Source organism: Pseudophryne corroboree, chromosome 2, assembly GCF_028390025.1.
Source record: "Pseudophryne corroboree isolate aPseCor3 chromosome 2, aPseCor3.hap2, whole genome shotgun sequence".
NCBI classification, from domain to species: Eukaryota; Metazoa; Chordata; class Amphibia; order Anura; family Myobatrachidae; genus Pseudophryne; species Pseudophryne corroboree.
This window is the reverse complement of record NC_086445.1, coordinates 94,659,718-94,687,242: the sequence shown is the minus strand read 5'-3', so window position 1 is coordinate 94,687,242 and position 27,525 is coordinate 94,659,718. Positions and strand designations below refer to the sequence as shown.

At 47.0% G+C, this 27,525-nt stretch overlaps 1 protein-coding gene and 1 long non-coding RNA gene across 2 annotated transcripts in view; one reads left to right on the top strand and one right to left on the bottom strand.

Annotated features, from left to right (window-relative positions):
• Window positions 1–16,579, top strand: part of TMEM123 (transmembrane protein 123) — a 124,806-nt gene extending 108,227 nt beyond the window's left edge. The window contains exon 5 of the mRNA XM_063951525.1: window positions 14,226–16,579. Within this exon, the coding sequence (XP_063807595.1) occupies window positions 14,226–14,250 (25 nt within the window). The 3' untranslated portion in view covers window positions 14,251–16,579. The remainder of the gene's footprint in view (window positions 1–14,225) is intronic.
• LOC135000776 (uncharacterized) overlaps window positions 1–27,525 on the bottom strand; it is a 248,107-nt gene that overhangs the window by 166,737 nt on the left and 53,845 nt on the right. The gene's annotated exons all lie outside the window — the stretch shown is intronic.

Below are 27,525 nucleotides of genomic sequence, written 5' to 3'. Positions count from 1 at the left end.
TCCGCGGTCTTCATTCCGGGCGTGGACAACTGGGAAGCAGACTTCCTCAGCAGACACGATCTTCATCCAGTAGAGGGGTCTTCATCAAGAGGTCTTTGCAGAAGTGACAAGTCATTGGGGAATTCCTCAAATAGACATGATGGCGTCACGCCTCAACAAGAAGCTTCAGACATATTGTTCCAGGTAGAGGGACCCTCAAGCCAGTGCAGTGGACACCCTGGTGACACCGTGGGTGTTTCAGTCGGTATATGTGTTCCCTCCACTTCCACTCATTCCAAAGGTGATAAGGATCATAAGAAGAACAAGGGTTCAGGCGATACTCATTGTTCCAGATTGGCCATGGAGGTCCTGGTATACGGATTTTCAGGAATTACTCATAGGAGATCCCTGGCCTCTTCCTCTGAGAGGACCTGTTGCAGCAAGGGCCATGCGTGTTCCAAGACTTACTGCGGTTGCGTTTGACAGCGTGGCGGTTGAACGCCAATTCCTAGCTCGGAAGGGTATTCCCGGTGAAGTCATCCACACTCTACTTAAAGCTAGAAAGGAAGTAACGGCGAAGCATTATCACTGTATTTGGAGAAAATATGTGTCTTGGTGTGAATCCAAGAAGCCTCCTACGTAAGAATTTCAGCTGAGTCGTTTTCTCCATTTTTTGCAAGCAGGTGTGGATGCGGGCTTAAAGTTAGGCTCCATTAAAGTGCAGATTTCGGCCTTATCGATTTTCTTTCAAAAAGAATTGGCCGCCCTTCCAGAGGTTCAGACTTTCGTGAAAGGAGTGCTGCACATCCAACCTCCATTTGTGCCCCCGGTGGCACCATGGGACCTTAACGTGGTGTTGCAGTTTCTTATGTCACACTGGTTTGAACCTTTACGAAAGGTTGAGTTAAAATTTCTCACTTGGAAAGTGGTCATGCTTTTGGCCTTGGCGTCCGCAAGGCAGGTGTCGGAATTAGCGGCTTTGTCTCGCAAGATCCCCTATTTGATCTTCCATGAAGATAGAGCGGAATTGAGAACTCGTCAACAATTTCTGCCAAAGGTGGTTTCTTCGTTTCACATGAACCAACCTATCGTGGTGCCTGTGGCTACTGAAGCCTTGGCTGATTCAAAGTCTCTCGATGTAGTCAGAGCTTTGAAAATTTATGTAGCCAGAACGGCTCGTATTAGGAAAACAGAGACTCCGTTTATCCTGTATGCTCCCAACAAAATTTGGGCTCCTGCTTCTAAGCAGACTATTGCACGCTGGATCTGTGATATGATTCGGCATGCTCATTCTACGGCTGGATTGCCGTTACCGGATTCGGTGAAGGCCCATTCTACTAGGAAGGTGGGCTCATCTTGGGCGGCTGCCCGAGGAGTCTCGGCGGTTCAACTTTGCCGAGCAGCTACTTGCTCGGGTTCAAACACTTTTGCTAAGTTCTACAAGTTTGATACCCTGGCAGATGAGGACCTCATGTTTGCTCAATCGGTGCTGCAGAGTCGTCCGCACTCTCCCGCCTGGTCTGGAGCTTTGGTATAAACCCCATGGTCCTTATGGAGTCCCTAGCATCCTCTAGGACGTATGAGAAAATAGGATTTTAATAATTACCGGTAAATCCTTTTCTCTTAGTCCGTAGAGGATGCTGGGCGCCCGTCCCAGTGCGGACTCTATCTGCAGTACTTGTTGATAGTTATTGCTTTAGTTACACAAAGGTTGTGTTTTGGTTATATTCAGCCTGTTGCTGTTTTTTGGTTCATGCTGTTAACTGGTATTTTCTTAAAAGCCATGTTGTACAGTGTGTTGTGGTGTGAGCTGGTATGTATCTCACCCTTAGTTTAACAAAAATCCTTTTCCTCGAAATGTCTGTCTCCCTGGGCACAGTTCCTATAACTGAGGTCTGGAGGAGGGGCATAGAGGGAGGAGCCAGTTCACACCCCTTTTAAAGTCTTAAAGTGCCCATGTCTCTTGCGGATCCAGTCTATACCCCATGGTCCTTTTGGAGTCCCCAGCATCCTCTACGAACTAAGAGAAAAGGATTTACCGGTAGGTATTAAAATCCTATTTTGGAGACCATTGATGGTGGACACCTCTATTAACATCCCGAGTTTCAAGACTAGGAAAGGAGAGAGTATGTTTGTTATTGATGAAGGAATCCTCATTGATGTAAAAAAAAAACCAGTAAGGTACTGTGGGCCAGTAAGGTACTGTGGGCCTAATTCGGAGTTGATCACAGCAGCAAATTTGTTAGCAGTTGGGCAAAACCATGTGCACTGCAGGGGGGGGCAGATAGAACATGTGCAGAGAGAGAATAGATTTGGGTGTGGTGTGTATTCAATCTAGATTGCAGTGTAAAAATAAAGCAGCCAGTATTTACCCTGCACAGAAACAAAATAACCCACTCAAATCTAACTCTCTCTGCACATGTTACATCTGCCTCCCCTGCAGTGCACATGGTTTTGCCCAAGTGCTAACAAATTTGCTGCTGCGATCAACTCTGAATTACCCCCTGTGTTATAATACTGAGGTCTGCTCATATTAAAATATAGGCAAAACAAGATGAAGTAAGCCCTTGTAAAGATCATAAACATCATTACAAACACACATTGTATAGGTTGTGGAAAGGCCAGTTAAAATACAGTCAATTGACCCGTATACTGTAGTAGACATTATTTTTATTTTTTTAATCCATTGTTGATGTTACATGTATCTAAAAAACATATCCAAAATACTACCGTACCTTACACAAACTCCTTCAAAAACTCTAATCCATGCTCTCATTATCTCCTGCATTGATTACTGCAACAGTCTCCTTACTGGTCTTACCAAGAAAAGATTCTCACCACTACAATCCATTCTGAATGCAGCTGCGAGGCTGATCTGTCTCGCTAGACGTTCATAGTCTGCTGCTCTGCTCTGTCAGTCCCTCCATTGGTTACCTGTATTCTGTCGTATTCAATATAAAATTTTACTCCCACACAAGGCCATTAACCAAACTACACCAACGTACATCTCTTCACTTATCTCCAAATATCTCCCTACCAAACCTCTTTGCTCTTCACAAGATCTACGTCTCTCATCCATACTTAGTATTCGCTCCCATTTACGATTACAGGACTTTCTTCTGGCTGCACCCACTCCGTAATATGCCCTACCATGCACAATAAGACTCTTCTCTAGTCTCCAAACCTTCATGCTTTCCCTGAAAACTCACCTATTCAGACAAGCTTATTAAATTCCAGAACCAATCGCATAACCGTCATAAGCTTTCCTATCCAATTACATTCCCTCTGTACAGTCCAGACACAACCTCACATATTTTCTCTTTCTTTCACACCCTCCTGACCTCTGGCCAACATCACCGTGTGACCTTATCATACAGCCCACTAAGAACCTTTGCAATCTGTGTGGAACTTGAGCCCTCATTCCGAGTTGATCGCTCGCTAGCTGCTTTTTGCAGCCGTGCAAACGTATAGTCGCCGCCCACGGGGGAGTGTATTTTCGCTTTGCAAGTGTGCGATCGCATGTGCAGCCGAGCGGTACGAAATGTTTTTTGCAGTTTCTGTGTAGGTCTGAACTTACTCAGCCCTTGTGATCACTTCAACCTGTCCGGTCCCGGAATTGACGTCAGACACCCGCCCTGCAAACGCCTGGACACGCCTGCGTTTTCCCTACCACTCCCAGAAAACGGTCAGTTGACACCCATAAACGCCTTCTTCCTGTCAATCTCCTTGCGATTGGTTGTGCGAATGGATTCGTCGCTAGAAGCATTGCACAGCAACGATGCTGTTTGTACCCGTAAGATGCGCATTGCGGTGCATGCGCAGTATTAACCTGATCGCTGCGCTGCGAAAAACGGCAGCGTGCGATCAACTCGGAATGAGGACCATTATTCAATAGATACCACGTATCCTTGTTTATCAATGCCAATTTTCCTATAGATTGTAAGCTTGCAAGGAGGGCCTTCCTCTATGTCTGTATCTTATTACCCTGCGCTATATAAGAAACTGTTAATAAGTTTCGTAAGATAACTCCACCATTTAGTAAGAGGGTGGGACCCCTCTCCTAATTCCTGCATTCTCCAGCTAATATTGAGTGTGCAGGGTGTCCAGTCACTGCTAATTAGACTGCAGCTACTACAAAAACCTTTTTGTTCCCATCAGCTTACACTCACAGCTTTAGCTCGTTAACACTTGCTTTGAAAATGTGTGTACTCAGTAGAAAGTATGGGGTCTGCAGAAGGTTTGATCTTCTAGTATTGATATTCAACAAAACAAGTATACATTATTTCTCTGACGTCCTAGTGGATGCTGGGGACTCCGTCAGGACCATGGGGATTAGCGGCTCCGCAGGAGACAGGGCACAAAAATAAAGCTTTAGGATCAGGTGGTGTGCACTGGCTCCTCCCCCTATGACCCTCCTCCAAGCCTCAGTTAGGTTTTTGTGCCCGTCCGAGCAGGGTGCAATCTAGGTGGCTCTCCTAAAGAGCTGCTTAGAAAAAGTTTTTAGGTTTTTTATTTTACAGTGAGTCCTGCTGGCAACAGGCTCACTGCAACGAGGGACTTAGGGGAGAAGAAGTGAACTCACCTGCGTGCAGGATGGATTGGCTTCTTAGGCTACTGGACACCATTAGCTCCAGAGGGATCGAACACAGGCCCAGCCATGGAGTCCGGTCCCGGAGCCGCGCCGCCGACCCCCTTGCAGATGCCGAAAAGTGAAGAGGTCCAGAAACCGGCGTCAGAAGACATTTCAGTCTTCATGAGGTAGCGCACAGCACTGCAGCTGTGCGCCATTGTTGTCACACACTTCACACCAGTGGTCAGGGAGGGTGCAGGGCGCTGCGGGGGGCGCCCTGGGCAGCAATGAGAATACCTTGTTCTGGCTAAAAAAATACATCACATATAGCCCCTGGGGCTATATGGATGTATTTAACCCCTGCCAGGTCTCACAAACACCGGAGAAGAGCCCGCCGAAATAGGGGGCGGGGCCTATCTCCTCAGCACACAGCGCCATTTTCCTGCTCAGCTCCGCTGCGAGGAAGGCTCCCAGGACTCTCCCCTGCACTGCACTACAGAAACAGGGTAAAACAGAGAGGGGGGGGGGGCACTTTTTTGGCGTTTTTTGATATATTAAGCTGCTATAAGGGAGACAACACTTCTATAGGGTTGTTCCTATATATTTATAGCGCTTGGGTGTGTGCTGGCAAACTCTCCCTCTGTCTCCCCAAAGGGCTAGTGGGGTGTGTCTGCTGTGTGTCGGTACGTGTGTGTCGACATGTATGAGGACGATGTTGGTGTGGAGGCGGAGCAATTGCCGGTAATGGTGATGTCACCCCCTAGGGAGTCGACACCGGAATGGATGGCTTTGTTTATGGAATTACGTGATAATGTCAGCACATTACAAAAATCAGTTGACGCACCGAATCTAGTGTCGACGGTGAAGAAACGAACGTATTTTCCAGTAGGGCCACACGTTATATGATCACGGCAATGAAGGAGGCTTTGCATATCTCTGATACTGCATGTACCACAAAAAGGGGTATTATGTGGGGTCTGAAAAAACTACCTGTAGTTTTTCCTGAATCAGACGAATTGAATGAAGTGTGTGATGAAGCGTGGGTTAACCCCGATAGAAAACTGCTAATTTCAAAGAAGTTATTGGCCTTATATCCTTTCCCGCCAGAGGTTAGGGCGCGCTGGGAAACACCCCCTAGGGTGGATAAGGCGCTCACACGCTTATCAAAACAAGTGGCGTTACCGTCTCCTGAAACGGCCGCCCTCAAGGATCCAGCGGATAGGAGGCTGGAAACTACCCTGAAAAGTATATACACTCATACTGGTGTTATACTGCGACCAGCCATCGCCTCTGCATGGATGTGCAGTGCTGGGGTGGTTTGGTCGGATTCCCTGCCTGAAAATATTGATACCCTAGATAGGGACAGTATTTTATTGACTTTAGAGCAATTAAAGGATGCTTTTCTTTATATGCGAGATGCTCAGAGGGATATTTGCACTCTGGCATCGAGAGTAAGTGCGATGTCCATATCTGCCAGAAGAAGTTTATGGACGCGACATTGGTCAGGTGATGCGGATTCCAAACGGCATATGGAAGTATTGCCGTATAAGGGGGAGGAATTATTTGGGGTCGGTCTATCGGATTTGGTGGCCACGGCAACAGCCGGGAAATCCACCTTTTTACCTCAGGTCCCCTCCCAACAGAAAAAGACACCGTCTTTTCAGCCGCAGTCCTTTCGTTCCTATAGGAACAAGCGGGCGAAAGGACAGTCATATTTGCCCCGAGGCAAAGGAAAGGGTAAGAGAGTGCACCAAGCAGCTTCTTCCCAGGAGCAGAAGCCCCCCCCCCCCCCCCCCGGCTTCTGCAAAGCCCTCAGCATGACGTTGGGGCTTTACAAGCGGACTCAGGGGCGGTGGGGGGTCGACTCAAGAATTTCAGCGCACAGTGGGCTCACTCACAGGTGGACCCCTGGATCCTGCAGATAGTATCTCAGGGTTACAGGTTGGAATTCGAGAAGTCTCCCCCTCGCCGGTTCCTAAAGTCTGCTCTGCCAACGTCTCCCTCAGACAGGGCGACGGTATTGGAAGCCATTCACAAGCTGTATTCTCAGCAGGTGATAGTCAAGGTACCCCTCCTACAACAGGGAAAGGGGTATTATTCCACACTATTTGTGGTACCGAAGCCGGACGGCTCGGTAAGACCTATTCTAAATCTGAAATCTTTGAACCTGTACATACAAAAATTCAAGTTCAAGATGGAGTCACTCAGAGCAGTGATAGCGAATCTGGAAGAAGGGGACTTTATGGTGTCCCTGGACATCAAGGATGCTTGCCTGCATGTCCCAATTTGCCCTTCACATCAAGGGTACCTCAGGTTCGTGGTGCAAAACTGTCATTATCAGTTTCAGACGCTGCCGTTTGGTTTGTCCACGGCACCTCGGGTCTTTACCAAGGTAATGGCCGAAATGATGTTTCTTCTGCGAAGAAAAGGCGTATTAATTATCCCTTACTTGGACGATCTCCCGATAAGGGCAAGGTCCAGGGAACAGCTGGGGGACGTAGTAGCACTAACCCAAGTAGTGCTGCAACAGCACGGGTGGATTCTGAATTTTCCAAAATCTCAATTGACCCCGACGACACGTCTGCTGTTCCTGGGAATGATTCTGGACACGGTTCAGAAAAAGGTGTTTCTTCCGGAGGAGAAAGCCAGGGAGTTATCCGAACTTGTCAGGAACCTCCTAAAACCAGGGAAAGTGTCTGTGCATCAATGCACAAGAGTCCTGGGAAAGATGGTGGCTTCTTACGAAGCGATTCCATTCGGCAGATTCCACGCACGAACTTTTCAGTGGGATCTGCTGGACAAATGGTCCGGATCGCATCTGCAGATGCATCAGCGGATAACCTTATCGCCACGGACAAGGGTGTCTCTTCTGTGGTGGTTGCAGAGTGCTCATCTGTTAGAGGGCCGCAGATTCGGCATACAGGACTGGGTCCTGGTGACCACGGATGCCAGTCTGAGAGGCTGGGGAGCGGTCACACAGGGAAGAAACTTCCAGGGAGTATGGTCAAGCCTGGAGATGTCTCTTCACATAAATATACTGGAGCTAAGAGCGATTTACAATGCTCTAAGCCTGGCAAAACCCCTGCTTCAGGGTCAGCCGGTGTTGATCCAGTCGGACAACATCACGGCAGTCGCCCACGTAAACAGACAGGGCGGCACAAGAAGCAGGAGAGCAATGGCAGAAGCTGCAAGGATTCTTCGCTGGGCGGAAGATCATGTTCATTCCGGGAGTGGACAACTGGGAAGCAGACTTCCTCAGCAGACACGATCTACACCCGGGAGAGTGGGGACTTCATCCAGAAGTCTTCCACATGATTGTGAACCGTTGGGAAAAACCAAAGGTGGATATGATGGCGTCTCGCCTCAACAAAAAACTGGACAGGTATTGCGCCAGGTCAAGAGACCCTCAGGCAATAGCTGTGGACGCTCTGGTAACACCGTGGGTGTTCCAGTCAGTGTATGTGTTTCCTCCTCTGCCTCTCATACCAAAAGTACTGAGAATTATACGGCAAAGGGGGGTAAGAACGATACTCGTGGCTCCGGATTGGCCAAGAAGAACTTGGTACCCGGAACTTCAGGAGATGCTCACGGAAGATCCGTGGCCTCTACCTCTAAGACGGGACCTGCTTCAGCAGGGACCGTGTCTATTCCAAGACTTACCGCGGCTGCGTTTGACGGCATGGCGTTTGAACGCCGAATTCTAAGGGAAAAAGGCATTCCGGAAGAGGTCATTCCTACACTGGTAAAAGCCAGGAAGGAGGTGACTGCACAACATTATCACCGCATTTGGAGAAAATATGTTGCGTGGTGTGAGGCCAGGAAGGCCCCCACGGAGGAATTTCAATTGGGTCGATTCCTACATTTCCTGCAAACAGGATTGTCTATGGGCCTCAAATTGGGGTCCATTAAGGTTCAAATTTCGGCCCTATCGATTTTCTTCCAGAAAGAATTGGCTTCAGTTCCTGAAGTCCAGACTTTTGTAAAAGGAGTACTACATATACAGCCCCCGGTTGTGCCCCCAGTGGCTCCGTGGGACCTTAATGTAGTTTTGGATTTTCTCAAATCCCATTGGTTTGAGCCACTCAAATCGGTGGATTTGAAATATCTTACATGGAAAGTAACCATGCTACTGGCCCTGGCTTCAGCCAGGAGAGTGTCAGAATTGGCGGCTTTATCGTATAAAAGCCCATATCTGATTTTCCATTCGGACAGGGCAGGACTGCGGACGCGTCCTCAGTTTCTGCCTAAGGTGGTGTCAGCGTTTCACCTGAACCAGCCTATTGTGGTGCCTGCGGATACTAGCGATTTGGAGGATTCCAAGTTGCTGGACGTTGTCATGGCATTGAAAATATATATTTCAAGGACGGCTGGAGTCAGAAAATCTGACTCGCTGTTTATACTGTATGCACCCAACAAGCTGGGTGCTCCTGCTTCTAAGCAGACGATTGCTCGTTGGATTTGTAGCACAATTCAACTTGCACATTCTGTGGCAGGCCTGCCACAGCCTAAATCTGTCAAGGCCCATTCCACAAGGAAGGTGGGCTCATCCTGGGCGGCTGCCCGAGGGGTCTCGGCATTACAACTCTGCCGAGCAGCTACGTGGTCGGGGGAGAACACGTTTGTAAAATTCTACAAATTTGATACCCTGGCTAAAGAGGACCTGGAGTTCTCTCATTCGGTGCTGCAGAGTCATCCGCACTCTCCCGCCCGTTTGGGAGCTTTGGTATAATCCCCATGGTCCTGACGGAGTCCCCAGCATCCACTAGGACGTCAGAGAAAATAAGATTTTACTTACCGATAAATCTATTTCTCGTAGTCCGTAGTGGATGCTGGGCGCCCATCCCAAGTGCGGATTGTCTGCAATACTTGTACATAGTTATTGTTACAAAAAAATCGGGTTGTTATTGTTGTGAGCCGTCTGTTCAGAGGCTCCTACGTTTGTCATACTGTTAACTGGGTTCAGATCACAAGTTGTACGGTGTGATTGGTGTGGCTGGTATGAGTCTTACCCGGGATTCAAAATCCTTCCTTATTGTGTACGCTCGTCCGGGCACAGTATCCTAACTGAGGCTTGGAGGAGGGTCATAGGGGGAGGAGCCAGTGCACACCACCTGATCCTAAAGCTTTATTTTTGTGCCCTGTCTCCTGCGGAGCCGCTAATCCCCATGGTCCTGACGGAGTCCCCAGCATCCACTACGGACTACGAGAAATAGATTTATCGGTAAGTAAAATCTTATTTTTATAACCTTCACTTCAGCATTTTTTTTTTCCAAATGCTCTGTTAGCCTGAAAGAGATGAGTGGAGCTGTTTCTTTAATAGTACCTGAATATGTTAGCATGAACAATACCTTGCTATAACCAGCAGATGTCGCCATGTTACTGTTTTATAAGAGCTTTTTAGCATGGCGTGTGGGATCTATTTTCTTACTAAAATAACCTAGCGCTTCTGCAGGGAAATTAATGGGACTGGGGCGGGCTGTTATAAGGGAGTTTATAATGTGGGTTTCTCACAAAATCAACAATTCTGTTGTTCATACCAACAAGTTAACCTTTAAGTATTTTGCAATGTGACAGAAAGTGTTCGGTAAGGTCTTACTGTACAGGTCAGTGTACTGTAGTAATACTGATACTGGGATACTTTTTCATCTCTTATGGGTCATTTCAATTCAGCGCGATATGAACAGCGCCAGGAAGGAGGTCCTGGAGCTATTTAATCAAGCGTGCTGTTATGCGCGACAAGAGGCTTTCTTCTCGTTTCCCTCCTGGGGTGTGAGCAGAAATCCAACTAAACTAGTGACGCAATGTTGTTTCCTGCCTTAAGCGCGGCATAAACAGCATCATAATTGGCACTTAAGTAGGACAATGGCTGTTCTCGTGACTGAACACCCAGTTTAAGGTGCGAAAACCGGCATTCTCCAACATAACAGCGCGGCCAATTAAATAGCTCTGGGGCCTCTGTCCTGGCGCTATTCATATTGCGCTGAATTGAACTGACCCCCTAAATATTAAAAAAATTAACAAACAACTTCCCTACTTTCAAAAAGCACAAATGAATGTGCCCTGGAGGATGATGGCCATTTAACTCAACGGAACTTCATTCCATTTGTAACTTGAGGGACTGACAACACTCTGTTTATATAAGTATTAAGTCATTGATGATTGTGATGGGTGTGACACGCTATCCCGGCAGTCGGGAAGCCGACCACAGCATTTTGACTTATAGAATGCCGACAGGTGACGGGGTAATTAATTTACCCCTGCCTTGCCCCATACCCTAACCCACCTTGGGTGGCAGCTAGGGCTGACACAAACGGTGACGTCTACGGCTAATCCCAGGGGGTGGCAGCTAGGGCTAAGAACATAGGGGGCTGTGGCTATGGCTACTCTCCTCCCCCCCCCCCCCTTCCCGGTGCACTACCCTAATCCCACCCCAGGCCCTAACCCTCACCCCAATACATACCTTCGGAATGCCGTCAGTCGGAGTTCTCTGTGGTGTTGGGATTCTGGCATCAGTCACCTGACTGCCGGCATCCAATGCGCTGGGATCCCATTGTGACGTCTAGGTAAATTACATATTGTATATTTGTGATTGCTAGGGTTTTTATGGAAACATATTTATATATAATATAGTTTACATTTTTGATAAATCGTAAAAACCCAAATATTTAGGATTTTCCCTTAAGATTATTATCACATTGGTGCACACTGCACATCTGACTTATTTGTGCAACCTAAGTCAACATGTGCTACACTCAGGGATATTTATCAAAGCTTGAAGCTTAGACCGAGATAAAGCGATGAGAGATGAAGTACCAACCAATCGGCTCCTAACTGTCATTTTTCGAATGCAGCCTGTAACACGGCAGCTAGTTGCAGATTGGCTGGTACCAGGGGCGTCAGAACATTTATAGGTTGGGGGCCAAGATATAATCTCATTTTGGTTACCCTCATTTTATTAAATGTCGCCCCCTCTGGTTATATGAAAGAGCCAGATCTGCACTCGGGCCTGACTCCGGTTTGTACACACACGCCTACACAGCTGCGATCTTCCAGCTACGGACCTGCTGTTCATCGCAAGTGATGCTGTCGCTCAGTAACAAAGAGACGCCCACCGGGGCCATTGCAGCGTCCTCAGCAACTGTGCACACATACGCAGCAACACAATAACAAGGAACATCGACTCCCTGAGTGAGTGTATGGTCACACAGACTGGCCGCGGTAATAGCGATACTGGCGCCATGTTTCTCTACATCCATGATCACAGCTGAAGGCAAATACACGCTCTGAATATGGACATGACACGTCTGCGTTCTTGCCACCACTCCCCGTTCTCTCTCCCAAACGTTCCCTTCCTGTCCATCACTGCATTTATTCTGAAGGTAATAGGATATTTGCAAGAGGTGATTTAAACAGAGTTCTGTCACGCTCTGCGTAAGTTGGGGTTCCGACAACCGAGTTTTGGCTGAAGGGACAGCTACCTGTGAGGAGAGTAAACGAGGTGGCTGAATGTAATTCCTCCTCATGGGGTGGAAGCCAAACTAAGTGTTAACGTTGGCCGGAGGGCGTAAAGAAAAGGAGGACTTCGTAGGAAGATAACTGTAGTTTTAATGAATAATCAGGCTGTACACGAATATTGGAGAAATAGAAGAAACTGGAAGAACTAGAGTCTATGGTTAAATGACTTGAAGAGTGAAGCTGAAGAACTCTGGTAAAGAACTGAAGACTGTGTTTTATGATTAAAAGATGAGGCTGAAGAACTTGGACTTTGAAGAAATGAAGACTGTGGTTTGTGATTGAAAGATGAGGCTGAAGAACTTCATTGGTAATACTCTGGTCTCCAACATGGCTACCCCCAGCACAGGAGACATACTCAGCTGTTAGCACACAGCTTTAGCCAGCTTCTGTCTCTGACACACTATACTGTGTCACCACTAGAGGACTATACCGCAGCGCCCGGCTCTCCAGACCCTCGGCCCCCGGCAGCCGCTCCTCCGTCCAGGAGGACCCGCTGCCAGCAGCTCCCTGCCGCCGCAGCTGGGCCAACCAGCGGGACGGCAACCCGCCAGAGCACCCGCCGGAGGTAAGGCTCCAGAGCCTGACAAGTTCAGACCAATGAAACCTTCCTTAGCTCACATTTTTCACCAGATATAGCAAGGCTATGTTCAGGCTTGCAGTGAGTTGGATCCTAGATCTTTTCAGAGGTCGGGGGTCTTAGCATACTTTCGGGCACGAATTAATAAAGTTTTGAAGGTGGCTTCCTTGTAAAATCAAGGGTCGGCATTGACTGTAGGGTTCCACAACTAAATAATCAACTTACAGGATGTGCGTACTGTTTTCCAGGTCGGTCAGGGGTTTTAGCATACTTTCGGGCACGAAAGTATGATACTGGCAGTGCCGTAACTAGACATTTGTAGCGCATACACAGTGTAAGGGCAGTGCACGCCTCAGGCGCGCAGAGAAAATATAGGGGCGTGGCTTCATGGGTAAGGTGTGGGCTGCAAAATACTACCAGTTCATATTACCGTGCACAGTAGTCTCCACGACTGCGCTGTGTGCCAGGCACACACGTAGTTACGGTTCTGGATACTGGCACATATCGTGCCGGTGTGGCTCTCCCCACTTCTCCTCTTTACTGAGTGGAAGCAGTAGGGATGAGATGTATTCACATCTCTATGCCGGAATGGGTGAGTGAAAATTCCCCCCCTCAGGTGATCCCTGTCTGTGTCCACAGCTGACGTTCTCGCTACTATCGCAAGATCTCCCATGTGCAGCCTGGAGGGCCACTGTAGTGGCTGTCAGTGGGGCAATGAAACCTACAGCTGTCAATCGATAGCTGTAGGTGCCACTGACCGTTCTTACACTGTCCCGCACATCGGCGCAGTGTCTTAAAGATGAAAGGGGTGCGTAGCTCCCCTGTTATGTACCACATTTCAGCACAGTCCTACATGGGGGAGAAGCGATATCCGTGCACATAAGGTGCGCTGACACCACTTCTCCCCCATGACGGAGGATCATACATCTACCCCCTAGTGCACTGTTAGGCGGTTTGTGTGTGATTATGATGCAAAACCCAGAGGAGAAATACACAAGCACAGGAATTGCCACCCGCAGCAGATTGTGTAAGTCGCGCTTTGTGGTAGGTGTATGTGGACACCCCTGTAGGACTGAGGATCGTCTACAGATCACTATGGGAAGACCCATTAGACATTGGGTATCATAAATAAGTTTTTAAGCACCGTTAGCCGGCTCACTCCGGGGATATTTCCTGATAAACATCCACTGTTTATATGTATGAGACATACTATCATTTATTAATATCTTTTTATTACCAGTTTTATATATATATAGCGCATACACATGCCACAGCGCTTTATAGAGAATATTTCAGTCAAAGACATCAGTTACTGCCCCAGTGACCGACCATTGTGGCAGGGAACCAGAGTGCAACAAGGAAACCCATGCAAAAACACAGGGAGGACATACAAACTCCACACGTAGCTGACATAACTGGGACTTGACCTCAGTGCTGTGAAGCAGCATTGCTAACCACTTTGCCAACCACGCTCCCCAGAATACATTTATTTTATATTGGATTATACCTGCGTTGATTATAAAAAAAACAAAAAACGAAGTCACTGCCAGTTGTCATTGTAACACACTTTCTTTTCTTTTGTAGAGATGAACACGAAGCTATTATATAACTTGGAGCTGTCTGGCAACGTGTAATAATCTCCCCTTGGAATCGGCTTGCTTCTCTGGAAATTGCAGTTATACAAAAGAATAAGCTTGACCTCTAATCTGCCATCAGATCAAGTTCTAGATTATCGCTTTGCGTAACAGCGTGACACACAAGACTTCTTGTTTTCACAGAGACCTTATTACCAGCGGTAACCAGACACTCATTGCCAACCTTTTGTTACTGCTGTACGTGAACTACAACTCCCAGTGGCTTAAATTTTGTGGGAGCAGTAGGTCAACCATGAAACCGTGGACAGAACCACTTAATAGAATAGCAGGGGTTTCGGTGGTGACATTGGAATAGTGTAGGCCAGGACTTGTGTGGTTTCGAACCATACTGAAGAGCCCACAGGTTTCCCACGTGCTTTTTCCTCATTAGTTTTCTGCTTAAAAATACAAAATGTTAATTAATCCTGTTACGTTTTGCTTTTTTTGTTCCTCCAGAGGTTGCGTTACGATAACAATTTAGCAATATTCTAGCGTGTTTCCAGAAATAATCTAATGGTCTTTGAAACATACTATAATTGTGACCCAATTCTGCGAAGTTCCAGGTGTTGCTAGTGATATCCTTTTTTTTTTTTTTCATTTGATTTCATATCGGCCAAATTAATAAGTGATAGTAAGAGATACATTAAGGCAGTGGTTCCCAAACTTTTTTGAATCACGGCGCCCTAGAGTATCAGAATTTTTTTCACGGCACCCCTAGGCCAATAATTTCTTATTGAGAAATTTAGAAATAAATATTAAATTAAGTAGATTGTGTTTATAGGTCATCCTTAGGCTCAATTTTGTGGTGAGGAACAAGATTTGCTTCTGTTTGTCCCCATATTTTATGACTGACAGCCACCAGCACTAGTTTTGCCTTTTATATTGACCATGACTAATTTGAATTGGTCCTGGACCACCAACCCAGGGCACCCCTGCAAGTGTCCCGAGGCACCCCAGGGAGCCACGGCACACAGTTTGGGAACCACTGCATTAAGGGCTTACACCATACTATGTGTACATTAAATGTAATGTGATGTGTATACTGTGATGTAGGGATTTATTACCTCTATACCAAATACCTGTCATGGCTCAATCTACCAAAAGGTACCTGATAACCACCCAGGTGTGCATCACATAAACCTCATTTGCTGTTATATAGCCCAGGTTACTGCATTTATAAAACTACTAGGAAGATTGGAGGAGGAACACTCTGTTCTAGATGCAATGTGTTATATAGGAAGGTTTGCCAACTGGCATTGTTACACTTTATTGTTGTTGTTTGCTTTACACTGTTGTGGATAGAATGCTGCATCCAGCTTCTTGCGGAATGACGGCTTGCTTATTTTTATCTCTGCTTTTTCTCTTTATTTGTTGCACTATGGATTGTAAGAGAGTTGCGTAATGCTTTTGCAACGGGTTTTCTTGTATTTACCAGACTTGCCTCTATGTGGTTTTATTGCCTACATGGGCCTGGTGTAATGACGCCTGAATTAAGCAGCTATGCAGGATGCCGGCTGAACTCGAACGTTTAAGTTCGGGCAGCATCCTGCACGGCCACCGATCTCGGGCGTTATTACACCTGGCCCCACTCTTGGGAGGGGAGGGGGTTTACAGGTGTTGCACTAGGTGCTAGGTGATTGGTTACTTTTCCTTTTTTTTTTTTGCCGAGGGTAATCCGAAAGTAGCACCTTGTTCACAAAAAAACCTGGGGATCACCCGTGACAGATTCGTTCCAGCCTTCTTCTTATGGTTTCTTCTGGGCCGGCTTACACCTGACCTCACAAAAGGATAGCAGGGGGATGGCCCAGTAGATCTCCTTCCAAGTTATCCTATAGCAAGCTCACTATTGAGAAGGCTTTCTCTTTTGTACACAGCGCTTCTCCTCTCTGGTGTGGAGAATAAACTCTTTATACGCTATGCATTTATAAAATTAAGTTAGAGCCTCCTTTTAAGCTTTCACCCCCGGACTGACCATAAGCGACTTGACCAATATGGAATCATTCCAGTTCCAACATTTATTTTTTTTGTTTTTGAAAGCCGTTCAAGAAAAGCCAAGACTTAGACGTGTATATTTCTAAGAGCTGTACTGATTTTAGGGACAGGTTGTTTTATTCTTTTGGAATACATTGTTTTTGTTTTTTTTTGTTTTGTTTTTTAATACTGAAATTGCATGACCTCTGCGTATGTAACTTTAAGAAGAATTTATATTTTTAATGTACCTTTTGACTTGCTTGAAAAATAAATTGAATATATCGTTGATCTGAATTTCCTGTAAAATAAATGAGGTTGATTTGCACTATTCTACATCTGTGTTCCTCATTTCCATATCTTTCAAAGTGTCGTTCTTCCTCTTCTGAACTTGTATCCGGAATTACTTTTCAAGTAGGCGGGACTAGACCAAATTAACCAATAAGATCGTCACAATGTTCGCAGCAGCACAGATCCTGGGTAGGCAGCGACCAGTCAACTTTGTGAATGTATTGAGTGCGGGGCTACATGTGATATGGGCAGCTCTTGAACGTAGAGGTGTATCAAACCTCCTAAAGAGTACAAGCAGAGGTGTTGCTTATAGCAACCAATCTGAGGGCCTCAGGTTGGACATGCCTGATCTAGTACATTTTATAAAATGATAGGTAGAATCTGATTGAATCTGAGTTCTAACTTAACAGAAATATCCATCTGAAATATTGTGCTGTATGAAATGGAACATAAAGGTAACACAACCAGGTTGTTGGTTTTACATTTTCTTTGCTAATGTGATTGTACTGATAGTCATTTTGAAAATATTTTATTATCTAAGTGGGTTTTTCTTTGTGTGTTTAAGACAACAAGGGTTTACTGACAGCGCCAAAATGTACAGTTCTGCATTAAAAAATGTTATGTCTAAAGTAAAGGTGCATACACACTTGCTGAGAAAATGAACAACGTCGCTGATTTTCACCCTTCCTGAGTGACGTTCACTTTCTCGGCAAGTGTGTATGACGACGAGCGATGCGCGGCCCTGCGGATTGTTAACGACCCTCGCTGTCGGCCATGCATGCAGCTCAATTTGGACTGTCATCCACGGCGTGACGTCACTGAGCGATATGGTAGTCCTATCGCTCAGTGTGTATGCCCTGCCGCCAACCGCCCGGTCCCGGTAGGGGAAATACTAGGCGATGTCGCTCATAGAGCACGTCACCTAGTGTGTACCCACCTTAAGTCAAGCAATAAACCTAATATCTGTGTACATGATTTTGCACATTGAGCATTGTTAGTAAGGTATCCGGTCTTTAGGTTGACCACACTTAGGTCGACAGTCATTAGGTTGACCACTATTGGTCAACATGCATTAGGTCAACATAGAATAAGGTCAACATGATTTTTTCCAATTTTTTTTTAAATTTTCTCTAACGTCCTAGTGGATGCTGGGGACTCCGAAAGGACCATGGGGAATAGCGGCTCCGCAGGAGACTGGGCACAAAGTAAAAGCTTTAGGACTAGCTGGTGTGCACTGGCTCCTCCCCCTATGACCCTCCTCCAAGCCTCAGTTAGATTTTGTGCCCGAACGAGAAGGGTGCAATCTAGGTGGCTCTCCTGAGCTGCTTAGAGTAAAAGTTTAAATAGGTTTTTTATTTTCAGTGAGACCTGCTGGCAACAGGCTCACTGCATCGAGGGACTTAGGGGAGAGAAACGAACTCACCTGCGTGCAGAGTGGATTGGGTTTCTTAGGCTACTGGACATTAGCTCCAGAGGGACGATCACAGGCCCAGCCATGGATGGGTCCCGGAGCCGCGCCGCCGGCCCCCTTACAGATGCTGAAGCAAGAAGAGGTCCATAAATCGGCGGCAGAAGACTTTCCGGTCTTCATAAGGTAGCGCACAGCACTGCAGCTGTGCGCCATTGCTCTCAGCACACTTCACACTCCGGTCACTGAGGGTGCAGGACGCTGGGGGTGGGGGCGTCCTGGGAAGCAATGAATTTACCTTAGTTGGCGAAAAATACATCACATATAGCTCCTGGGCTATATGGATGTATTTAACCCCTGCCAGTTTTCCAGTAAAAAGCGGGAGAAGAGCCCGCCGTGAAGGGGGCGGGGCCTATCTCCTCAGCACACAGCGCCATTTTTCCCACACAGCTCCGCTGGTAGGAAGGCTCCCAGAATCTCCCCTGCATCCTGCAACTACAGAAACAGGGTAAAAAAGAGAGGGGGGCACTTATTTGGCAAAATAACAGATATAAGCAGCTATAAGGGATAGACACTTATTGTAAGGTTGTCCCTATACATATATAGCGCTCTGGTGTGTGCTGGCAAACTCTCCCTCTGTCTCCCCAAAGGGCTAAGTGGGTCCTGTCCTCTATCAGAGCATTCCCTGTGTGTGTGCTGGGTGTCGGTACGTGTGTGTCGACATGTATGAGGAGGAAAATGATGTGGAGGTGGAGCAGAGTGTCTGTAACAGTGATGTCACCCCCTAGGGGGTCGACACCTGAGTGGATGTACTGTTGAAAATTACGTGACAGTGTCAGCTCTATATAAAAAAACAGTGGTTGACATGAGACAGCCGGCTACTCAGCTTGTGCCTGTCCAGACGTCTCATAGGCCGTCAGGCAGATGGCAGATACAGACGCCGACACGGATACTGACTCCTGTGTCGACGGTGAAGAGACAACCGTGATTTCCAGTAGGGCCACACGTTACATGATTGAGACAATGGAAAATGTTTTATACATTTCTGATAATACGAGTACCACCAAAAAAGGGGTATTATGTTCGGTGAGGGAAAAACTACCTGTAGTTTTCCTGAATCTGAGAAATAAAATGTGTGATGATGCGTGGGTTTCCCCCCGATAACAATTAATAATTTCTTAAAAAGTATTGGCTGCATCCCTTTCCCGCCAGAGGTTAGGATGCATTGGGAAACACCCCCTAGGGGGGATAAGGCGCTCACACGCTTGTAAGAACAAGGGCTCTACCCTCTCATGAGATGGCCGCCCTTAAGGATCCTGCTGATAGAAAGCAGGAGGGTATCCAAAAAAAGGTATTTACACACATACTGGTGTTATACTGTGACCAGCTATCGCCTCAGCCTGGAGGTGCAGTGCTGGGTTGGCATGGTCGGATTCCCTGACTGGAAATATTGATATCCTAGATAAGGATAGTATATTATTGCCTATAGAGCATTTAAAAGATGCATTTCTATATATGCATGATGCACAGCGGAATAATTGCCGACTGGCATCAAGTATAAGTGCGTTGTCCAATTCTACCAGTAAAATGGTCAGGTGATGCGGATTCCAAACGTCATTTGGAAGTATTGCCTTTGAAAGGGGACATTTGGGGTCGGTCTTTTAGACCTGGTGGCCACGGCAACAGCTGGGAAATCCACGTTTGTAACCCAGGTCGCCTCTCAAAATAAGACGCCGTATTATCAGGCGCAGTCCTTTGTTGGCAAGCGGACAAAAGGTTCCTCTTTTCTGCTCGTGACAGAGGGAGAGGAAAAAGGCTGCAGAGATCAGCCAGTTCCCAGGAACAGAAACCCTTTCCAGCCTCTGCCAAGCCCTCAGTATGACGCTAGGGCTTTACAAGCTCAGGCACGGTGGGGGCCCGTTCTCAATGAATTTCAGTGCGCAGTGGGCTCACTCGCAAGTAGACCCCTGGATCCTTCAGGTAATATCTCAGGGGTACATATTGGAATTCGAGACGTCTCCCCCTCGCCGTTTCCAAAAGTCGACTTTACCGACGTCTCCCTCTGACAGGGAGGCAGTTTTGGAAGCCATTCACAAGCTGTATTCCCAGCAGGTGATAATCAAGGTACCCCTCCTGCAACAGGGAACGGGGTATTATTCCACACTATTGTGGTACCGAAGCCAGACGGCTCGGTGAGACCGATTCTAAAATCTTTGAACACTTACATACAGAGGTTCAAATTCAAGATTGAGTCACTCAGAGCAGTGATTGCGAACCTGGAAGAAGGGGACTACATGATGTCTCGGGACATCAAGGATGCTTACCTTCATGTCAAAATTTACCCTTCTCACCAAGGGTACCTCAGGTTTATGGTACAGAACTGTCACTATCAGTTCAGACGCTGCCGTAGGGATGGTCCACGGCACCCCGGGTCTTTACCAAGGTAATGGCCGAAATGATGATGTTCCTTCGAAGGAAGGGAATTTTAGTTATCCCTTACTTGGACGATTCCCTGATAAGGGTAAGATCCAGGGAACAGTTGGAGGTCGGTGTAGCACTATATCAGATAGTGTTGCGGCAGCACGATTGGATTCTCAATATTCCAAAATCGCAGCTGATTCCGTCGACGTGTCTTCTGTTCCTAGGGATGATCCTGGACACAGTCCAGAAAAAGGTGTTTCTCCCGGAGGAGAAAGCCAGGGAGTTATCCGAGCTAGTCAGGAACCTCCTCAAACCGAGCCAAGTCTCAGTGCATCAATGCACAAGGGTTCTGGGTAAAATGGGGGCTTCCTACGAACCAATCCCATTCGGCAGATTCCACGCAAGAACTTTCCAGTGGGACCTGCTGGACAAATGGTCCGGGTCGCATCTTCAGATGCATCAGCGGATAACCCTGTCACCAAGGACAAGGGTGTCCCTCCTGTGGTGGTTGCAGAGTGCTCATCTTCTAGAGGGCCGCAGATTCGGCATTCAGGACTGGGTCCTGGTAACCACGGATGCCAGCCTGCGAGGCTGGGGAGCAGTCACACAGGGAAGGAATATCCAGGACTTATGGTCAAGCCTGGAGACATCACTTCACATAAATATCCTGAAGCTAAGGGACATTTACAATGCTCTAAGCTTAGCAAGACCTTTGCTTCAAGGATAGCCGGTGTTGATCCAGTCGGACAACATCACGGCAGTCACCCACGTAAACAGACAGGGTGGCACAAGAAGCAGAAGGGCAATGACAGAAGCTGCAAGGATTCTTCGCTGGGCGGAAAATCATGGGATAGCACTGTCAGCAGTATTCATTCCGGGAGTGGACAACTGGGAAGCAGACTTCCCCAGCACGACCTCCACCCGGGGAGAGTGGGGACTTCACCCAGAAGTCTTCCACAGGATTATAAACCGTTGGGAAAAACTCGACAGGTATTGCGCCAGGTCCAGGGACCCTCAGGCAATAGCTGTAGACGCTCTGGTAACACCGTGGGTGTACCAGTCAGGGTATGTGTTTCCTCCTCTGCCTCTCATACCCAAGGTACTGAGATTGATAAGATGGTGAGGAGTAAGCACTATATTCGTGGCTCCGGATTGGCCAAGAAGGACTTGGTAACCGGAACTTCAAGAGATGCTCACGGAGGATCCGTGGCCTCTACCTCTAAGAAGGGACCTGCTCCAGCAAGGACCCTGTCTGTTCCAAGACTTACCGCGGCTGCGTTTGACGGCATGGCGGTTGAACGCCGGATCCTGAAGGAAAAAGGGCATTCCGGATGAAGTCATCCCTATCCTGATCAAAGCCAGGAAGGATGTAACCGCAAAAACATTATCACCGCAATTGGCGAAAATATGTTGCGTGGTGCGAGGCCAGTAAGGCCCGACGGTGGAAATTCGACTGGGTCGATTCCTACATTTCCTGCAAACAGGAGTGTCTATGGGCCTGAAATTGGGGTCCATTAAGGTTCAAATTTCGGCCCTGTCAATTTTCTTCCAAAAAGAACTAGCTTCAGTCCCTGAAGTTCAGACGTTTGTAAAAGGGGTACTGCATATACAGCCTCCTTTTGTGCCTCCAGTGGCACTTGGGATCTCAATGTAGTTTTTTTTTTGGATTCCAAAAGTCACATTGGTTTGAACCACTTAAATCTGTGGAGTTAAAATATCTCACATGGAAAGTGGTCATGCTGTTGGCCCTGGCCTGGGCCAGGCGCGTGTCAGAATTGGCGGCTTTATCCTGTAAAAGCCCTTATCTGATTTTCCATTCGGACAGGGCGGAATTGAGGACTCGTCCTCAATTTCTCCCTAAGGTGTTTTCGGCATTTCACTTAAACCAACCTATTGTGGTGCCTGCGGCTACTAGGGACTTGGAGGATTCCAAGTTGCTGGACGTAGTCAGGGCCCTGAAAATATATGTTTCCAGGACGGCTGGAGTCAGAAAATCTGACTCGCTGTTTATCCTGTATGCACCCAACAAGCTGGGTGCTCCTGCTTCTAAGCAGACGATTGCTCGTTGGATTTGTAGTACAATTCAGCTTGCACATTCTGTGGCAGGCCTGCCACAGCCAAAATCTGTAAAAGCCCATTCCACACGGAAAGTGGGCTCATCTTGGGCGGCTGCCCGAGGGGTCTCGGCTTTACAACTTTGCCGAGCAGCTACTTGGTCAGGGGCAAACACGTTTGCTAAATTCTACAAATTTGATACCCTGGCTGAGGAGGACCTGGAGTTCTCTCATTCGGTGCTGCAGAGTCATCCGCACTCTCCCGCCCGTTTGGGAGCTTTGGTATAATCCCCATGGTCCTTTCGGAGTCCCCAGCATCCACTAGGACGTTAGAGAAAATAAGAATTTACTTACCGATAATTCTATTTCTCATAGTCCGTAGTGGATGCTGGGCGCCCATCCCAAGTGCGGATTGTCTGCATTACTTGTACATAGTTATTGTTACAAAAATCCGGTTATTGTTGTTGTGAGCCATCTTTTCAGAGGCTCCTTCTGTTATCATGCTGTTAACTGGGTTCAGATCACAAGTTGTACGGTGTGATTGGTGTGGCTGGTAATGAGTCTTACCCGGGATTCAAAATCCTTCCTTATTGTGTACGCTCGTCCGGGCACAGTATCCTAACTGAGGCTTGGAGGAGGGTCATAGGGGGAGGAGCCAGTGCACACCAGCTAGTCCTAAAGCTTTTACTTTGTGCCCAGTCTCCTGCGGAGCCGCTATTCCCCATGGTCCTTTCGGAGTCCCCAGCATCCACTACGGACTATGAGAAATAGAATTATCGGTAAGTAAATTCTTATTTTTTTAACTTTTTTATACTTTATGATCCACGTGGACTACAATTGGGAATGTAACCTTTCGCTTGCCATGCAAGGGGACACTGTGCACTAATTGAGGTTCCCGGTGAGTTTACGGAGAAAACGACACCAATTTTTTTTAAAAAAAGTTATGTCGACTTTTTTCCATGTCAACCTTGTTCATGTTCCATGTCAACCTCATGACCATGTCGACCTATATCAGGTGTTGACCTAGTCACTGTCGACCACTAGTGGTCGACCCTATGATCCACACCCTTTAGTAAATAGGTTTCTATCGCCAGCTAGGCCTCCATAATTGCATTGGAGGAAATAGCAGGCTTCCTGCTATGGTGTAATGCTGGAATTTCACTGATCTACGATTTCTACACTTTTACAACTATTGCACTGGATTAGAACATGTTGTAACTGTCCACAAGGTCAGCAGCCTTTGCTGTAATAAGGCAATGTTGTTGGCAGTACAGTCTGTGTTCCTCCTCCAGGTGGCACTGTAGAGAAATAATGCTGTTTAATTGCTTTAGAATTGGGTTGAAATCAAACTGTCGTTGCAACGATGAACAAAACTTGCTTAGATACATATTAGTTTTATAGTTTGCTGGCACACAAACCACTTTTAGCCTAGCTTCTAAAACAATAGGATTAGTGTTTATAATCTTTCCTTTAGCTCTTCTAAGCAGTGTTCTTTCCCGTGTCGTGTTAAAGTTCTTCTAATGTCATACTTCTGGAGATGGTGGTGCTTTATATAGCTATAACTATAATGACAGGCTCCGCAGGAGACTGGGCACTCTAAAGAAAAGATTAGGTACTACATCTGGTGTGCACTGGCTCCTCCCTCTATGCCCCTCCTCCAGACCTCAGTTAGAATCTGTGCCCGGCCAGAGCTGGTTGCACACTAGGGGCTCTCCTGAGCTTCCTAGAAAAAAAAGCTAAAAAGATATTGCGCCAGGTCAAGGGACCCTCAGGCGATAGCTGTGGACGCTCTAGTGACACCGTGGGTGTACCAGTCGGTTTATGTGTTCCCTCCTCTTCCTCTCATACCAAAGGTACTGAGGATAATAAGAAAGAGAGGAGTAAGAACTATACTCATCGTTCCGGATTGGCCAAGAAGAACTTGGTACCCGGAACTACAAGAAATGATCTCAGAGGACCCTTGGCCTCTGCCTCTCAGACAGGACCTGCTACAGCAGGGGCCCTGTCTGTTCCAAGACTTACCGCGGCTGCGTTTGACGGCATGGCGGTTGAATGCGGGATCCTGATGGAAAAGGGCATTCCGGTTGAAGTCATTCCTACGCTGATAAAAGCTAGGAAGGATGTGACAGCGAAACATTATCACCGCATATGGCGAAAATATGTGGCTTGGTGTGAGGCTATGAAGGCCCCAACGGAAGAATTTCAGCTGGGTCGATTTCTGCACTTCCTACAGTCAGGAGTGACTATGGGCCTAAAATTGGGATCCATTAAAGTCCAGATTTCGGCCCTGTCTATTTTCTTTCAAAAAGAACTGGCTTCACTGCCTGAAGTTCAGACGTTTGTTAAGGGAGTGCTGCATATTCAGCCCCCTTTTGTGCCCCCAGTGGCACCTTGGGATCTCAACGTTGTGAGATCACATTGGTTTGAGCCACTTCAGACCGTGGAGTTGAAATATCTCACGTGGAAAGTGGTCATGCTTTTGGCCTTGGCTTCGGCTAGGCGTGTGTCAGAGTTGGCGGCTTTGTCATGCAAAAGCCCCTATCTGATCTTCCATATGGACAGGGCAGAATTGAGAACTCGTCCCCAATTTCTCCCTAAGGTGGTATCAGCGTTCCATTTGAACCAACCTATTGTGGTGCCTGCGGCTACTCGGGACTTGGAGGCTTCCAAGTTGCTGGATGTAGTCCGGGCCCTGAAAATCTATGTTTCCAGGACGGCTAGAGTCAGAAAAACTGACTCGCTGTTCATCCTGCATGCACCCAACAAGCTGGGTGCTCCTGCTTCAAAGCAGACTATTGCTCGCTGGATCTGTTGCACGATTCAACTTGCACATTCTGCGGCTGGACTGCCGCATCCTAAATCAGTCAAAGCCCATTCCACGAGGAAGGTGGGCTCTTCTTGGGCGGATGCCCGAGGGGTCTCGGCTTTACAACTTTGCCGAGCTGCTACCTGGTCGGGATCAAACACGTTTGCAAAATTCTACAAGTTTGATACCCTGGCTGAGGAGGACCTTGAGTTTGCTCATTCGGTGCTGCAGAGTCATCCGCACTCTCTTGCCCGTTTGGGAGCTTTGGTATAATCCCCATGGTCCTTACAGAGTACCCAGCATCCACTAGGACGTCAGAGAAAATAAGATTTTACTCACCGGTAAATCTATTTCTCGTAGTCCGTAGTGGATGCTGGGAGCCCGTCCCAAGTGCGGAATTCTGCAATACTTGTATATAGTTATTGCTTAACTATAGGGTTTTTTGTTCTGAGCCATCAGTTTAATGAGGCTCAGTTGTTGTTCATACTGTTAACTGGGTATAATTATCACAAGTTGTACGGTGTGATTGGTGTGGCTGGTATGAGTCTTACCCTGGATTCCAAATCCTTTCCTAGTAATGTCAGCTCTTCCGGGCACAGTTTCCCTAACTGGGGTCTGGAGGAGGGGCACAGAGGGAGGAGCCAGTGCACACCAGATAGTACCTAATCTTTTCTTTAGAGTGCCCAGTCTCCTGCGGAGCCCGTCTATTCCCCATGGTCCTTACGGAGTACCCAGCATCCACTACGGACTACGAGAAATAGATTTACCGGTGAGTAAAATCTTATTTTAGCCTAGCTTCTAAAACAATAGGATTAGTGTTTATAATCTTTCCTTTAAGCAGTGTTCTTTCCCGTGTCGTGTTAAAGTTCTTCTAATGTCATACTTCTGGAGATGGTGGTGCTTTATATAGCTATAACTATAATGACAAAACCCCCTGTGTTTCTCTAGTGATCCTAAGTTTACGTTGCATTTTCAGACAGCAAACTGTTAGCGGCAGTATCCATAAGAAAACTTTGCAGTGTCTGTTATCTAGAAGATTAATAGCATGTTTGAGTTGTGTACGAGTCTGTTAGTTGCTATGCTTTAGTTTGTATGGATACATCATCTTCATTGTTTTGCTTGTCTTAAGGAAATATATAGTCGGGGCAGAATCCACTCAGTTAGCACATGTACAATGGCACTCAATACCTAATACGTTTCGACTGTTCTTCAGGGATATAACTAGATGGAAAAAATAACAGCAGAAGACCACTCACTGGCTGTATTTGCTCATAAATATCACAAAAAAAAGCTAGTTTAGCAGCTGGGGTTATTGTAGAGAACTCCACAATACGTAAGGTACATGTTTCCAGATACTGCAGTGCCACTCCTCTTATTTCCTCTTGCTATAAATCCTAACAGAGAGCTCACATCTGGTATTCTGGTTTTAGCATTGGCCCATTTTACAGTACAACGTACAGTGTCGGACTGGGCATAAAGGGCCCACCGGGGGGAATGCTGTGGTAGGGGCCCGTGTTTAGGGGTGTGGCCAGACTCCAGAGGGGATGTTGCCAGTTGCCACAGAGGCTTGGCTAACCATTAGAGAGTGCATGGTCTGGGCCCCTTGGTAAATGTATAGACTGTAGTAAATACCGCTAGTGTGTGCATGTTAATTAATAACAGCAATACACTGTAGAGAATACACCATAGTCCTGTGCAATATGAGGTAATATATATAATGAGTAATTCAAGTGCACAGTCTGGAACCTGACCCCTAAAGGAAGAGGTGGGGCCCACCGGTGGTTTCCCCTGTTCCCCTGTGGGCCAGTCCAACCCTGACAACATAATACCAGTAATGATCACTCACTAAGCACCCCGGAGTTTGTGTACTATTCGTACACCTACGCTTGTAACCTTTTTGAAAGGTGCCTGTATAGGAGCAAGAGGCCTTTGTTTCACTACATGTTCTCACAGATCCGTTCCCTGCTGTGCTCCAAGCTTTTTATTTTTGGCAAATGCAATATTTCCTGGGTGACTCAGCCACCCTGGGCGGATCAGCGTGATTTTGGGGAATGCCCCGCAACTATATTATGCAGTATCTGTACTCTAGGGCAGGATGCGATGTCTAGAGCACAATGTCCCCAGGAAATAGAGCATGTAGTCAGATGGAATTTTTTTGCATGCTTGCTCCATCACAGAGATGATCATTTATATATGTGCGTTCATAATATTTAGGGGGACATGTACTAAGCAGTGATAAAAGTGGAGAAGTGAACCAGTGGAGAAGTTGTCCATGGCAACCAATCAGCTGCTCTGTATATTT